Source organism: Achroia grisella, unplaced genomic scaffold (genome assembly GCF_030625045.1).
Source record: "Achroia grisella isolate CSIRO2021 unplaced genomic scaffold, CSIRO_AGI_Agris_v1 utg783, whole genome shotgun sequence".
NCBI lineage: Eukaryota > Metazoa > Arthropoda > Insecta > Lepidoptera > Pyralidae > Achroia > Achroia grisella.
In genome coordinates, this window is record NW_026713023.1 from 107,146 (window position 1) to 120,794 (window position 13,649).

At 34.9% G+C, this 13,649-nt stretch overlaps 1 protein-coding gene across 1 annotated transcript; it reads right to left on the bottom strand.

Annotated features, from left to right (window-relative positions):
• Positions 1-3,697: 3,697 nt before the first annotated feature.
• LOC131851434 (RNA polymerase II-associated protein 3-like) lies at positions 3,698-12,620 on the bottom strand. The gene is made up of 9 exons (XM_059201932.1): positions 12,394-12,620; positions 11,922-12,035; positions 10,970-11,089; positions 9,152-9,279; positions 8,151-8,361; positions 7,399-7,608; positions 6,671-7,009; positions 5,561-5,756; positions 3,698-4,245 (listed from the first exon to the last, which is right to left on the bottom strand). The coding sequence occupies exons 1-9, from the start codon at positions 12,526-12,528 to the stop codon at positions 4,157-4,159; spliced, it is 1,542 nt and encodes a 513-aa protein (XP_059057915.1). The 5' UTR covers positions 12,529-12,620; the 3' UTR covers positions 3,698-4,156.
• Between the last annotated feature and the right edge of the window lie 1,029 nt (positions 12,621-13,649).

A 13,649-nucleotide genomic window follows, 5' to 3' on the forward strand; every position in this document is an offset into this window, starting at 1 on the left:
TCTAAACGCATTATTTCATTTTAACATGTATATATAACTTTTTAAAAATTGTCTAAAGTCGTATCCGTTAGGCAGGAGTTGGCCTTTAGCCGCTCCATAAGTACTTCCGCGGGTTTGGAGTGCCATCTGCAATCGCCCCTAACGTCCGGTGAAGCTGTAAAGGCCAGCTACGGCCAACAGCATTAGAGTAGTCCGAAAAAAAAACTATCATTACCATATACCTATATACTCATATCACCATTGGATGCGTGAACTCGTTCGTTATTGAAATTACTTAAAAAAAGGTACCTACCCTATTTGGTAGCTTTATACACTAAGAAAACAAAACTTGACATTATCCAAGACAAATTTATTCTATCTCATTATGTACATGGTCTATATATTAAAGGAAAGGCCCTCATGAGAAATTGTTTAAGGTCGGCCGTTGGACTTTTATTTTGCGAGTAACAACTTATCACTCGTATTGCTTTCTGTTGTAAATTACACTGTTGGGAACAAAATGAATTAATTATTTAACAATCGTATTATGTAAATGTACAGTCAGCGTTATACAAAACGTAGCGCCTGGGACAGGAAATACAACTGTACGGTTGAAAAAAAAATGTATGTCATCCATACTACATTAGTGTTTCTTATCTTTACATATAAATAAAATTGGAGTGTCTGTTTGTAATATTGAAATAACTATTTTATACTACATACATATGAATATAAATACGGTACGTACACCAAAATAACATATTTTACTATTTTTGTCTGTCTGTCTGTCTGTTTGTACCGGCTAATCTCTGAAATAGCTGGACCGATTTTGACGGGACTTTTTTTTGCAGGAAGCTAATATAATAAGGAGTAACTTAGGCTACTTTTATTTCAGAAAAATAAAGTCGGGTACAGCTAGTATTAAATACATGTTAGCGACAATTAATTGGAAGGTATAGATAACGTTTATGATTAATATTATATCAATACCTTACTTATTAAGAACCTCCATTTTCTCCATTAATACAAGATTACTAGCTGCCTTTAAACGTATAGTTATTATTTTACGCAGAAAATAATAAACACTTTTTTCTGCGAAAATACATATTTCATGTAAATGTACATAAAGAGAACTAGAAAGAACGTATGCACCACGAGCTCGCGTATTCCCGCGTTTTTCATCAAACGAGTTTTAGCGCCTTTTATAAATAATTAATTATCATTACAAAATGGCGCACAAATAACTATGCAGCAAATACATAATTATAGTCATTGATATTTTATAATTATTAAAAAATAAATAATTTTAAATGAATGTGAAGTAACATGAAAGCACAGACGGCAGTCAAAAACAGCACGTGCGAAATAGAGAACAAAAAAAATGGTCCGCACCAGTCCCTTAACGTCAGGAGAAGCTGTAAAAAGGCCAGCTGTGGCCAGCATTACAGTAGTCCAAGAAAAAACCTAATCGCGCGTTTTAGAATGTCTAAAAGCCGCTATTATGGTATTTACTGTTAGATGAATATATATTATAAGGTAAATCAAGATGAATTCATAATGAAAAACTAATATTCGGTAAAAAACATTTATTGATACTTAAAGAAAACAATCACAGAAGCACAAAATTTCTATTTGCACCAATTCGTAACTGGCCATTACAATATAATGCCGATTTAAAAACTAAAGCACAATGAGCAAATTTAAATATCCTACTATTAAAATTTATGACTTGGTAATTTTGTTTCTCGAGCCTTATTTAGTAAATCTGTTTTAAACCTGTATATAACAATATAATTTTGTTTGTCACCTTAATACATAGTAAAAACTGAGTAGGCTCATCTTCTAAATAAATCTTAATCTGTTCAATTTCGCCAGTCAAAATGGCGGAATTAAACAATTGTATTTTACCGCCATTTTAATGGCGGTCATTAGAGGTCATATAATAATCATGTCACCTTAGTAGGTATAATTATTGATGTACATAGTAATAACTGAGTGAACTCATCTACTGATTAAATTTTGATCTATTCAATTTCGCCAGTGAAATGGCGGAATTGAACAAATTGAATTTTACCGCCATTTTAATGGCGGTCATTACAGGCCATATAATAATATAATTTTGTTTGTCACCTTAGTAGGTACAATGATGAACATAGTAATAACTGAGTAAACTCGTCTACTAATTAAATTTTGATCTATTCTATTTCGCCACCGAAATGGCGGAATTTAAACAAATTGTATTTTACCGCCATTTTAGTGGCGGTAAAATATTTAGACTTGAATATCATTTTATTTGATCAATTTTCAAGTAAAGTTTGTTCGTTATTACATTTTCAATATTATATACTAATGGGAGTATAATTGTGAAATTTTGTTTCTATTACTATAATGATAAAATTAATTAATCTAAAGCCATTGCTACATTATCGTAGATATATGTGACGAGTTTAATACTATACTTTTATAATGTGATATGTGGAACTAAGATACTGGATATCTCATCCACTTTGGAAGCTGATGTGTAATGCGCTGATCAGACATGTTCCAGAGTGGAGACAATTATTCAATAAATGCAGTATAAAATCCATCTACAAATAGGAAGAATGAAAATAGATATGTATAGAAGTGGAAACAAGAGAATATAGAGAAGGTGTATTTAACACTGGTATATAATGAAACGACGAGGGGAAAGGCGATTGCTATGTACTATGTCAGGCTAATAATAATAATAATAATAAATCATTCCAATCGTTATATCGGTGAACGGTCTTATCCCAACCAGTCTGGAACAACATCTCAGACGGTTGGGATTCCGAGGCGGCTCACTCCCGGGAAAGATGCAGAAAGCGGTGCTCTTAGATTCTGCCCGCATTGTACGCCGGTTTCTCTCCCTGGGGCCCTGAACCCCGGCCGACTGTGCTTCTGCCAGGGGTAAGTTGCCATCTCCTCTCCTTAAGAGGGGAGATGAGATTTCTTTTGGAAATATAAAAAATAATAATAATGTTTATTGAACTAATATTTAGTACTTACTTACTTAGTACTTAGATTAACTTCCACCCTGTTTCCTCTAGAAACCATAGTGATAAATTCGATACCAAGATGGGCTAACTGACGACCCCTCGTAGGGGGAAGGGTATGGTTAGTAATATGGACTAATAATCACATTGTTAGCATCATATAGCTGTGCTTAGTCAGGTTGTCCTCCACCCACTTCTCTCTAGAAAGCATCGTGAAAAATTCCAGATAAATTTGTCATGATGGGCTACCTGCCTCCTCATGCTCATCTTATCATCCTCCACTGGTGCCCCGTCACCGAAAACTGTTAGTGCGGGCGGTTGCAACGTTACATTATCATCCATAAGACGTGGTCTTATGGACGATCAGTTACCATCCTTATACCACTGGTACCCCGCTGGTGTAAACCGTTAGAGCAGACGGGTGCACAATTACAGTCTCAATAAATAAAAAAAATTGTCTGACAATATGCTGATGATAATGATGCGATTGTCAGAAGTTGTTTATTTTCACTTCATTAAGAATTCTTATACTTTATTGACCATAGTAATTCATTACTCCTTTTGAGTGACGTTACGACCCTTATATATTATATTGAGTCTTGATAGCACCAGAATTTTATAAAAGACTTCCTACCCGCCACAACTTCGCACGGGTGTACATCTATACTAATATTATAAAGCTGAAGACTTTGTTTGTTTGTTTGTTTGAACGCGCTAATCCCAGGAACTACTGGTTCGAATTGTTATTTTTTCGTGTTGGATAGTCCATTTATCGAGGAAGGCTTTAAGGTATGTTAGCTATTAAGCGGAGTTGCAATGAAAAATATTGCAAAAGGTGGGGAAATTGCGCGGGTCAGCTGTATTACACATATAAACCTTCCTCTTGAATCACTCTATCTATTACTGAAAACTGTATTAAAATCCGATGCGTAATTTAACATATAATTGAAGAGACATAGGAAGCGATTTCATTTTATAGTATGTAACGATTGAATTTAAAATTTATTTAAATTATTTTTAATTTGATTTGATATATCAGAATTTTGCAATTGCGACTAGTGTATATAGTATATATGTATAGGTGCATTACCGTATAAATCTATGATAATGTAACAATGGCATTACAAATTCCATACCTATTACAGTTACTTTTTAAGTCTTTAAATTTCATATTTATTTTTCAGATCTGCTATTTCGTCGTCGCTTGCGTTCTCTGCTGTTTTGCAGTGCTGGAGCAAGTTGGTCAACACTGCAAACAAATATAATAAATATTGTACACGACGGAATCTGTTAGAAAATAAGTTATAGCTATATTTAGTATAATAAGTTGTTCTTAATAAAATAAATAACAGTGTCTTTTTATTGCCCCAAAAAATAGTAATTAGTATAAGTAGAATTTGTATATAAAATCAATATTTGTCAATAACAATAGGCAACATACAGTTGCAGTAGGGAAGGCCATCCGTCGGGCCTCCATATAGAGAGCGCGGCCGCACCCACACGACACCGTCCTCGTCGGCGAAGACAATGATCCCAAACGCACCAAACAAATCGCGGAATCAACCGGGCGACTGCGCGCGCCCGGGCGCTCCACACCAGTGCCTCCAGTCGCCCTTCCGATCGATACCCAATTCTAATGGAGATGGATATTACGACGGCCTGAGCCGAGGTTCAAACTCCTAGACTAAAGTCTGAGCCGGTGCCCTCAGACTAAAGTCGTATCCGTTAGGCGCAAGTTGGCCTTCAGCCGCTCCATAAGTCCTTCCGCGGTTTGGAGTGTCATCTGCATTCCCTGCTGCCCCCTATCGTCCGGTGAAGCTGTAATAGCCAGCTGCGGCCAATAGCATTAAAGTAGTCCGAAAATAAAACAGCGGTCCGTATTCATTGGCGAGAAAGCAACCCGATAGGTGCCTACTAAGTGCGAAAAACAAAGGAACATTTTTACTTCGCCGTCCGACCGTACGACCAGGACTCCCTATAGAATATAGTCCTTTCGCCTTCAAAAATGTTTTAGTAATTATTTTTAAACATCGCTAATAATTATGATAAGAACACGCACAGCGCAATCTAGTCCCAAACTAAGCAGACTTCTTCTCTTGTTTTGCAGTTGTTAAACAAGTGATAGGCATACTTAAATTCATTTTTGTTCTGTAACTATATATATCCAGACCAATACAAGCAATCATACTGATGAATACAAATTTTGTCATCGAACCTGTGACCGTCGGAAGTATGTTAAACTGCTAGACCATCGAAACCAATATTTTTTACAGTTAACTAAATTTCAATTCACGAACTTTTGGGTATACAGAGACATGATTATATTATTATTATTATACAAATGTTTGTATCGTACGAGGACTCGAACTCGCGACGATCGGTGATAAGGCGATGTGATAAACCTCTAGATCAATTCGTCATCATTTTTCTGTATATATTTTTGTCACTAATTTCTAAATGGCTGGACCGATTTGGATGAAATTTTTGTATTATCAACGGGTTAACAAATGAAGTCTATTGCGGCTGCATTATTCTAAAAAAAAGTTTACAGTTGGTAGAGTCACCTTGCTTATCATTGCTAGATAGGAACATGGCTAGTGCGGAGAATCTCTTCACGGTGCAGAGTCCTCGAAGGTATGCAGACACAGACTTCCCTTTAAACTTATCTGTGTGTTGATATAGAGTACGCAGCACGTCGGACAGTACATCACTTTCTAGAGCATTCTCGAAGATTGTTGGAATTTTCGATGGTTCTATAATCTGTAACAGATATTGACATTGTGTAACCAGAGTATGAAGACTATGAAGTCGGATGCGTGGGTACAGACGAATTGGATTCATCGGGTCATTAGTTTCACCGGTTTCGCTGAAAGTCAGCTTGCTTTGTAAGCTGTGTTGCGGCTGTATGGTGCAAATTAGGTAATGAAATGATGAGTACTTACAACAATATAAAATATCATTTCTTCTTATAACTTAGGATAATATACTGTAGCCTTCGTAAGTTCTAAACATGTTACTTGTCGGTTCCTATTTTATTATTAGTAGTAACTAGCAATCGAAAGTAATAATTGGTATATGAGAACTGGCCAAGTCAGACCTTAGGCTACAGTATGTTATCCTAAGTTATAAGAAGAAATGATATTTTATATTGTTATAAATACATTTCAGAACAGACCATTGAACTTGGCACCCATTTAGATCTCACCTCTTTTGACGTAGAAGTCAACAATCAAAACATATATCATGATATTAAACTCGGCTATCTTTTCACATTTATGTTTTTGATGGGATTAATAATACACACATGGACTCTGTTTAATGAGTGTAACAATTTCGTAGATGACATATTTTAGTCTGTCAGTTTGTTAGGACGAAAATCCTATATCCGAGTATAATAATAAATAACCCTGGACAATTAACACAGAGCCATCTAGTCCCCCGTTAAGCAGAGCTAGTGTTATGGGTACTAGACAACTGATGTAAAGAAAGATATTTTTTTGTAAATATATACACAATATACATAGAAAATATCCAGACCGATGCAAACAACCATACTCATGACAATTTTTGCACCGTGCGAGATATCGAATCAGCGACCATTCGAAGTAAAGCGGTGTGCTAAACCGCTAGACTACCGATAGATAGATACCATAAATTTAATTGTAGATACTTACACTTAAATAGTCGCTTCTAGCGCCATCATTTCCTTTCAAATACTTCCATTCTGCCATAAATTGAACACTATTAACTGGTGGCACCATATTTTGCACTCGACTCTGCTTCTCATTGACTTTAACATCTGTTATCAACTTCACCGATTCCGGACTAGCATCTCCTTTACCTTTGTCTATCTTCTCCAATTTAGCGTCATCTAATATGTTGGAGTCATTATTGTTGGTGTCTCCATTCGATAAGTTGTCCTCAATGTCTATTATCTTCATACGAGTAGGTGGCTTTTCGGGGAATGTTTTGCCTAAAGGTATTTCTTGAATGGGAATAGATTTTAATGGTATCTGTGGAATATGATTTGATGTAAGTAAATAAATTTTTATATCATACATATAAACATACATATAAATAAAATTGGAGTGTCTGTTTGTAATATTGAAATAATAGTTTTTTACTACATGCATATGAATATATATACGATACATAAACCAAAATAACATTTTTTATAATTTTTGTCTGTCTGTCTGTCGGTCTGTTTGTTCCGGCTAATCCCTGAAATGGCTGGACCGATTTTGACGGGACTTATTTTGGCAGGTAGCTGATGTAATAAGGAGTAACTTAGGCTACTTTTATTTTAGAAAATAAAGTTAAATTCCACGCGGACGAAGTCGCGGGAACAGCTAGTCAATAATAAAATATAAATTGTCTCTCTTGTTACGGCAATACGGCCTACCTTAGATCTTAAATGGGGTGGTTTCTTCACGGGGGTGATAACAGTGATTCCTTCACCAATTCCGTTCTTCCACTTGTCCAATGGTGACAGTTCTTCTTTAGCTGGCGCATTTGAGAGCTCAATTATTTTTGACTGTGCTTTCCCTTTGGATGATGTTATAGGTTTGTCTTCTAATGTTGGAGTTGATGATGGAGAGCTTTTTGATTTTAACTGTTCAGAAAACAACATCATCATCACCAGGTCATTATAGTCCACTGCTGGACATATTACACGTACTATTGCCGTTTAGTCGGAAGAATTTACCTCTCAGAATCAACTGCTAGTTCCTATCCATGACTAGTGCCATCTAGTCGGAATATAAGTGGATTTATCTAAGTTGTCTAGTATCCAAAGGTATTAGACAATTAAGATAAACACTTATGATCTTTGTAAATTCATGTATAATGTACATAGACATCCAGACCCATACAAATGACTTATCAATTACAAATGCTTGCATCACGCAAGGAATCGAACCATCAAACGTAAAAATCACATCAGTGTACTAAACCACTAGACCACTGAGACCGTCAACTAATAATTTTTTTTTTTCGGATTGATCTAATGCTGTTGGCGCAGCTGGCCATTACAGCTTAACCTGACGATAAGAGGCGTGTGCAGATGCCACTCCAAACCAAAAGGAAGAACTTACGGAGCGGCTGAAGGCCAGCTCCCGCCTGACAGAAAAAAGAAATAAATTTAATTATGCTTACTCCTTTGGTTCCCATCCTGGCTTTAATCGCCTCCAATTGTTTTCTAGCTGCATGATTATGAGGTTCCAGTTTCAGCACCTCATTCAGGTCTTGGGATGCTGCTCTGAGGGAACCGAGGCGCTCTCTAGCAGATGCACGCCGTTGATATGCTTTCACGTATGTTGGATCCAGGCGGAGTGCCTCCGAACAGTCCGTTTCGGCTTGGTGTAAGCTGGAAATACAGGAATTCGTAACTAAAATAATGCGAAGTATATATAGAATAGAATATAATTTTATTAACTCGCTTTACACAATGATGACATAAGAAATACAAGGACCCAGTTACACATTAAAAAACAGAGTCAATGTGGACCACAACTCAGCGTAATACTGGAAACATAGTTTCCAGCGCTGATTTTCAGTTGAGTTATATATAGTCTATCTTTGATTTAAATTATGGTTTCCAGGGGAAACCGCATGGAGGTCAACCTGGCATGGTGCATTACTAGCAATGGGGTTGTAAGTCCATGTTAATAGCAATCTCCTTCTATCCCCACCACCCTCACCCCCCGATATTACAAACGCCGTCGACTCTCAATCAACCTTATTCTCATTCCTTACATTTATACATATAAATAAAATTGTAGTGTGTTTGTAATATTGAAATAACCGTTTATTACTACATGCATACGAATATAAATATGGTACATACACCAAAATATTTATTTTTACAATTTTTGTCTGTCTGTCGGTTTGTTCTTACTAATATCTGAAATAGCAGGACCGATTTTGACGGTACTTTTTTTGGCAGGTAGCTGATGTAAGAAGGAGTAACTTACGCTATTTTAGAAAAATAAAGTTAATTTCCACGCAGACGAAGTAGGGGATACAGCTAGTATACATATATAACTCTAGAGTCATGATATTAGCCTGGAATAAACTCTAGAAAATACTTAACTAGTTTATAGAAAATTTGTCTCTTGATCCTAATAAAAAATTCATTAACTAGTATGATATCATACCTGTCTTTTTTGAGGTAGCACAGACCTCTGTTAGCGTAGTAGATAGCATCGTCTTGGACCAGCTCGATGGCTCTACTATAACATGATATGGCTTCGTCCCATTTCTCCTTCTTCACAAATGCATTACCCTGTAAACAATAACAATAGGATGTATTAGTATAATTATACAGTTATAATTTCGACCTCGGTGGTCTAGCGGTCTAGCACACCACTTTACGTCCGATGGTCGCGGGTTCGATTCCTCGCACGGCACAAACATTTGAATTCATGAGTATGATTGTTTGTATCGGTCTGGGTATTTTCTATGTATAATATGTATTAACGGAAAAAAAAATTCTCTATGTATTTGTCAGTTATCTAGTACTCATAAGATAAGCTTTAGCTAGCTTAACTTGGGTCTAGATGGCGCTGTGTGAATTGTCCTGAGATTATTGTTATTAATTTTAACTGTGGCTATTAGTTTGTTACAGTCACAGATGTACTCTCCAGAATAGACCTGTTTAAAATGGAGTTGGACTGGGTATATGCTAAGGTGCAAAACAAATAAATGGAGCAAACAAGTGACTCTCTGGTATCCTAGAGACGGGACCAGAAGACAGGGTCACCAAAGAACACGATGGAAAGATGACATCAACCTGACTCTGGGACCATTCTGGAACAGGGTTGCGGAAGACAGAGTTCAGTGGAGAGAGCTGGAGGAGGCCTATGCTATGCACACCGAGTTGAGGGACATTCATTAAACATCAAATGTACCCCAATTTTCGGAAAGGGGCTATATTATTACTATTATTATTAGTTTGTTTTAAATTAGCTTTACCTTAACTTGTATGCACTAACTTTTATTCCCTATTCACATGTTACCATAATTTTTGTAATGTGAATAGGCAAACAGTCAAATTCAAATTCAAATTAAAAAATCTTCTAAAGATTTATTCATGTAGGACATTTTAGCCACTTCTGAACGTTAAGTTTTTTACATTAAATTTTAATTTTTTTCCCTACAATGGACGTAGGGAAAAAAATTAAAATTTAATGTAAAAATCTTATATGTCTATATCATGAACATCACATTATCATGGGGATACTATTCAAGGGTTGCTAAGACGGAATTCCTCGTATCCTGTAATTTCACTGCTTAGTCTGCATGTTACAACCAAAACACATCTTACAAAGCAAACTGGTTGGCGGCTGATATAGATGTGACTAAGGTGCCCAGACAGAGACAACACACAGAGGCCTTTACTAATTATCTGCTAATGCAGATAATATATAGGTAATTAATTTATCTACAGAGCAGAGTTTAAACTTAAATACAATTTTTATTATAATAACTTACTGTTAAAAGTTATAGCAAAGTGGGTGGACATACTCTGCTCTCTATAGTTGTTGGGCCATTTTGTACATATTCATTTATGTGGTTATTTTGTGGTCACTCTATTCTCCCAAATTTGAATTTAACAACATTAAAAAAAATATATGAGCTGACTTTCTTGTCAGTTCTTCTCATCTCGAAATCATCCGAACTGACGATAGATTTGACATATCATAAGAGTGTTTTAGAATAAAGATGAATGAACATGAATAAAGATATTTTGAATTTGAATTAAATTGTAAGCCATTGGTTCCTAATAAATAAAATAAAAAAAAAAATCCCTGATCATTTTATTATAAAAAACTGTAAGTTTATTATTTGAGAGAAATAAAGATTATTATTATTAATCCAATGTCCATTGGTGAGAGTCAGGTGGTGTGCTAAACCACTAAATAACTGAGGCCATCAGTACTAGTAGATGATTATTAGTAGGATATATGACTCACTCTCTCCTTTTCATGCTGTGCTTCATCTCTCAATTTCTCCTGCTTTGCTGACTGACTGTTTTTGCTGTCCAGGGACACAGGACCCACCTCTGCCATGTCAATATCTTCACATGCTTTATCCTGTAAGCAATTTCATATGTAATTTTATAATTTACAAGGTCTAACATGTTGCAGAGAGGAAAACTCAGAGTAGTTCCTGGGACCGACCACAAGCTTCTCTCTGTCTACCAGCCAAATCTGGTAGGAATCTGCCAATGCTTTAGATACAAGTTATTATATCCTACACGCACAAAAGCTCAGATGAGAGGGTGATTGCGGAAAATAGAGTCCAATTTACATTACATGGTCTATTATAGAACCTATAGCAGTTAGAGACAGGCCAAGATCTTTTAGAGAATTATACAAATATAATTATTGGACAATGGGGAAAGCCTTAAGACATAATTAGTAGAATATAATTTTTAATAAACAACTCCCAATTCCTTTCAAACTTGATGATCAGTCTACCAGTATTAATATAACTGTAATCTACATACATATCATATTTCTATCAAGAATGACAATCAGTGCCTTACCAATCTTACCAACTAACTTACATTGAATGACATGTTTGAATAAGAATTTAAATTCAGTAGCACAATTTCAAACTAATTCCAAATTTATTGTATTAAGTTTATTTGATTGAAGATTATTTTCATTAATATATAGTTTCAAGTTCTAAATCTTTCTGTAGGATATAATTAGTAATCCACATAACACCATCTAGTCACACTTTAAGCGATGGGTATGTGTACAAACAACTTATAGAAATAATATGTTCAATCAATCAATCATCAACACAAATGTTTGTATCTTGTGAGAATCAAACACATAACTATCGGAAGGTGGTGTGATAAACCACATAACCACAGAAGTTTTAAAATTATTAAAAATATTATTTAAACAGACTTACCGCATCAAATTTCTCCCAAGATTGATAATCGGACGAGGATATTCTCTTCACCAGCTTTTTAGAAGGAGCAACAGGTTTGTCTTTCTTCACCTTGCTCCTAACAGGTGGTAGATCCTAACCTCAAACAAATTGAAAACGAATGTTACGTATTACTAGACTTATACTGCTGGTTTACCCGCGCCGAAATTATTATTTTTACTCTGATAAACAAGCTTTTTGTAGGTCAAAGTTTTTAATAAAGATGAAATATTTATTAAGTTTATCGATTACGAACGAACATAGTAAAAATATATCTTAATAATAACATTGCTACTGAAACAACTACAAGCAATTAACAAAACTAACCCAAAAATAAAATAACAAATTTTGCTCAAAAAGTTACACTTTTAAAACCAAGATCAACATAAAATGAACAATACTAGCGATGTAAAATTAAATAAATATAATATAAATACGATCGTAGGAGATAAACCTGCTCAAAATCGCCGTTGAGGGCGGCCTCTTTGCGTTTCATCTCTGCCTCCCAATTTTGCAAATCTGTCATGTATGTTTGCAATGTTTTAACATTTTCCCGCACTTGTTTTTGTACCTCGAAGGCTTTGTCCATTGGAAAACAGTTTTCTTAAACGAATAATAATAAGTGTTTTTACCTGTTAGATCGATAAAAGCATTTTCAAATTCAATTGTCAAAGAATATGTCAAGATTATTTTCACGTTGTCATGGCATTCATTTTTTTTACAATGATGCTACGGTCAATAAGCACAGGAACATTCGACATACAGCTATGTGTGGTTAAGATTTGTTTTCGTATAACAAATCATTAAATTAGTACAATAATCAACTACGTTTTGATTTTTTTATATTATTATTAATTGAATATTGTGAATCAGATTGATATTGAAAGTTCTTATACAATTTATCAGTAGGTACTCACGTTGTTAAATTATTACAACATATTTACAGAATTATGGGTACAATTTTTTTTTCTTATTTTAAAATTGTTTTTATTTAATTATAAAATCATACCAACATCTTTACTAATCTGCTAATCTGCAGATTTGAAAGAAATTAAATAGGTATGAAATAAACAAAATCAATTTCCTTTATCTAAACTAGATGGCGCTGTCTGAATTCTCTAGTGTTACTTATTTAAGTTTACTATAAAATATATTACTTAATTCATCGAATAATGTTTTTTTATTGCATCGTTGTTTTACAATTAAAATGTTAAATTTGAAATAATATACTTGCCTTTTTTTAATTTCGATTTTATTGTGCCTAGTTATACATTATATATTGAAACAACAACATCGGATACTGTCTTAAAATCATAGAAGAGGGAATAGTTAGTATTAATAGTGTTAAGGGCAGTAGATAGTGCCTAGTGTCAGCTATGTAACATGCCTATCTAGTCGACCTTAACATGGATCTCACTAGACCAGAGGTTCCCAAACTTTTTTGTGTCGTAGACTCCTTGCCATATTTTTCGGTTTTGCGTAGACCCAATTACCTAGTATTGTATTCTTACCTGGTATTAGTTTTTTGTAAATTTCTAACTGTAGTAAAGTTTTGTGTTATAGACATAAAGTAAAAACAACAAGATGACCGCTGTCGTAGACCCCTTGCAGTTTGTTATAGACCCCTGGGGGTCGTTATAGACCACTTTGGAATTCACTGCACTAGACAATAGTAATATATTTTTCAAATTGCGATTTCACTTCATTCTC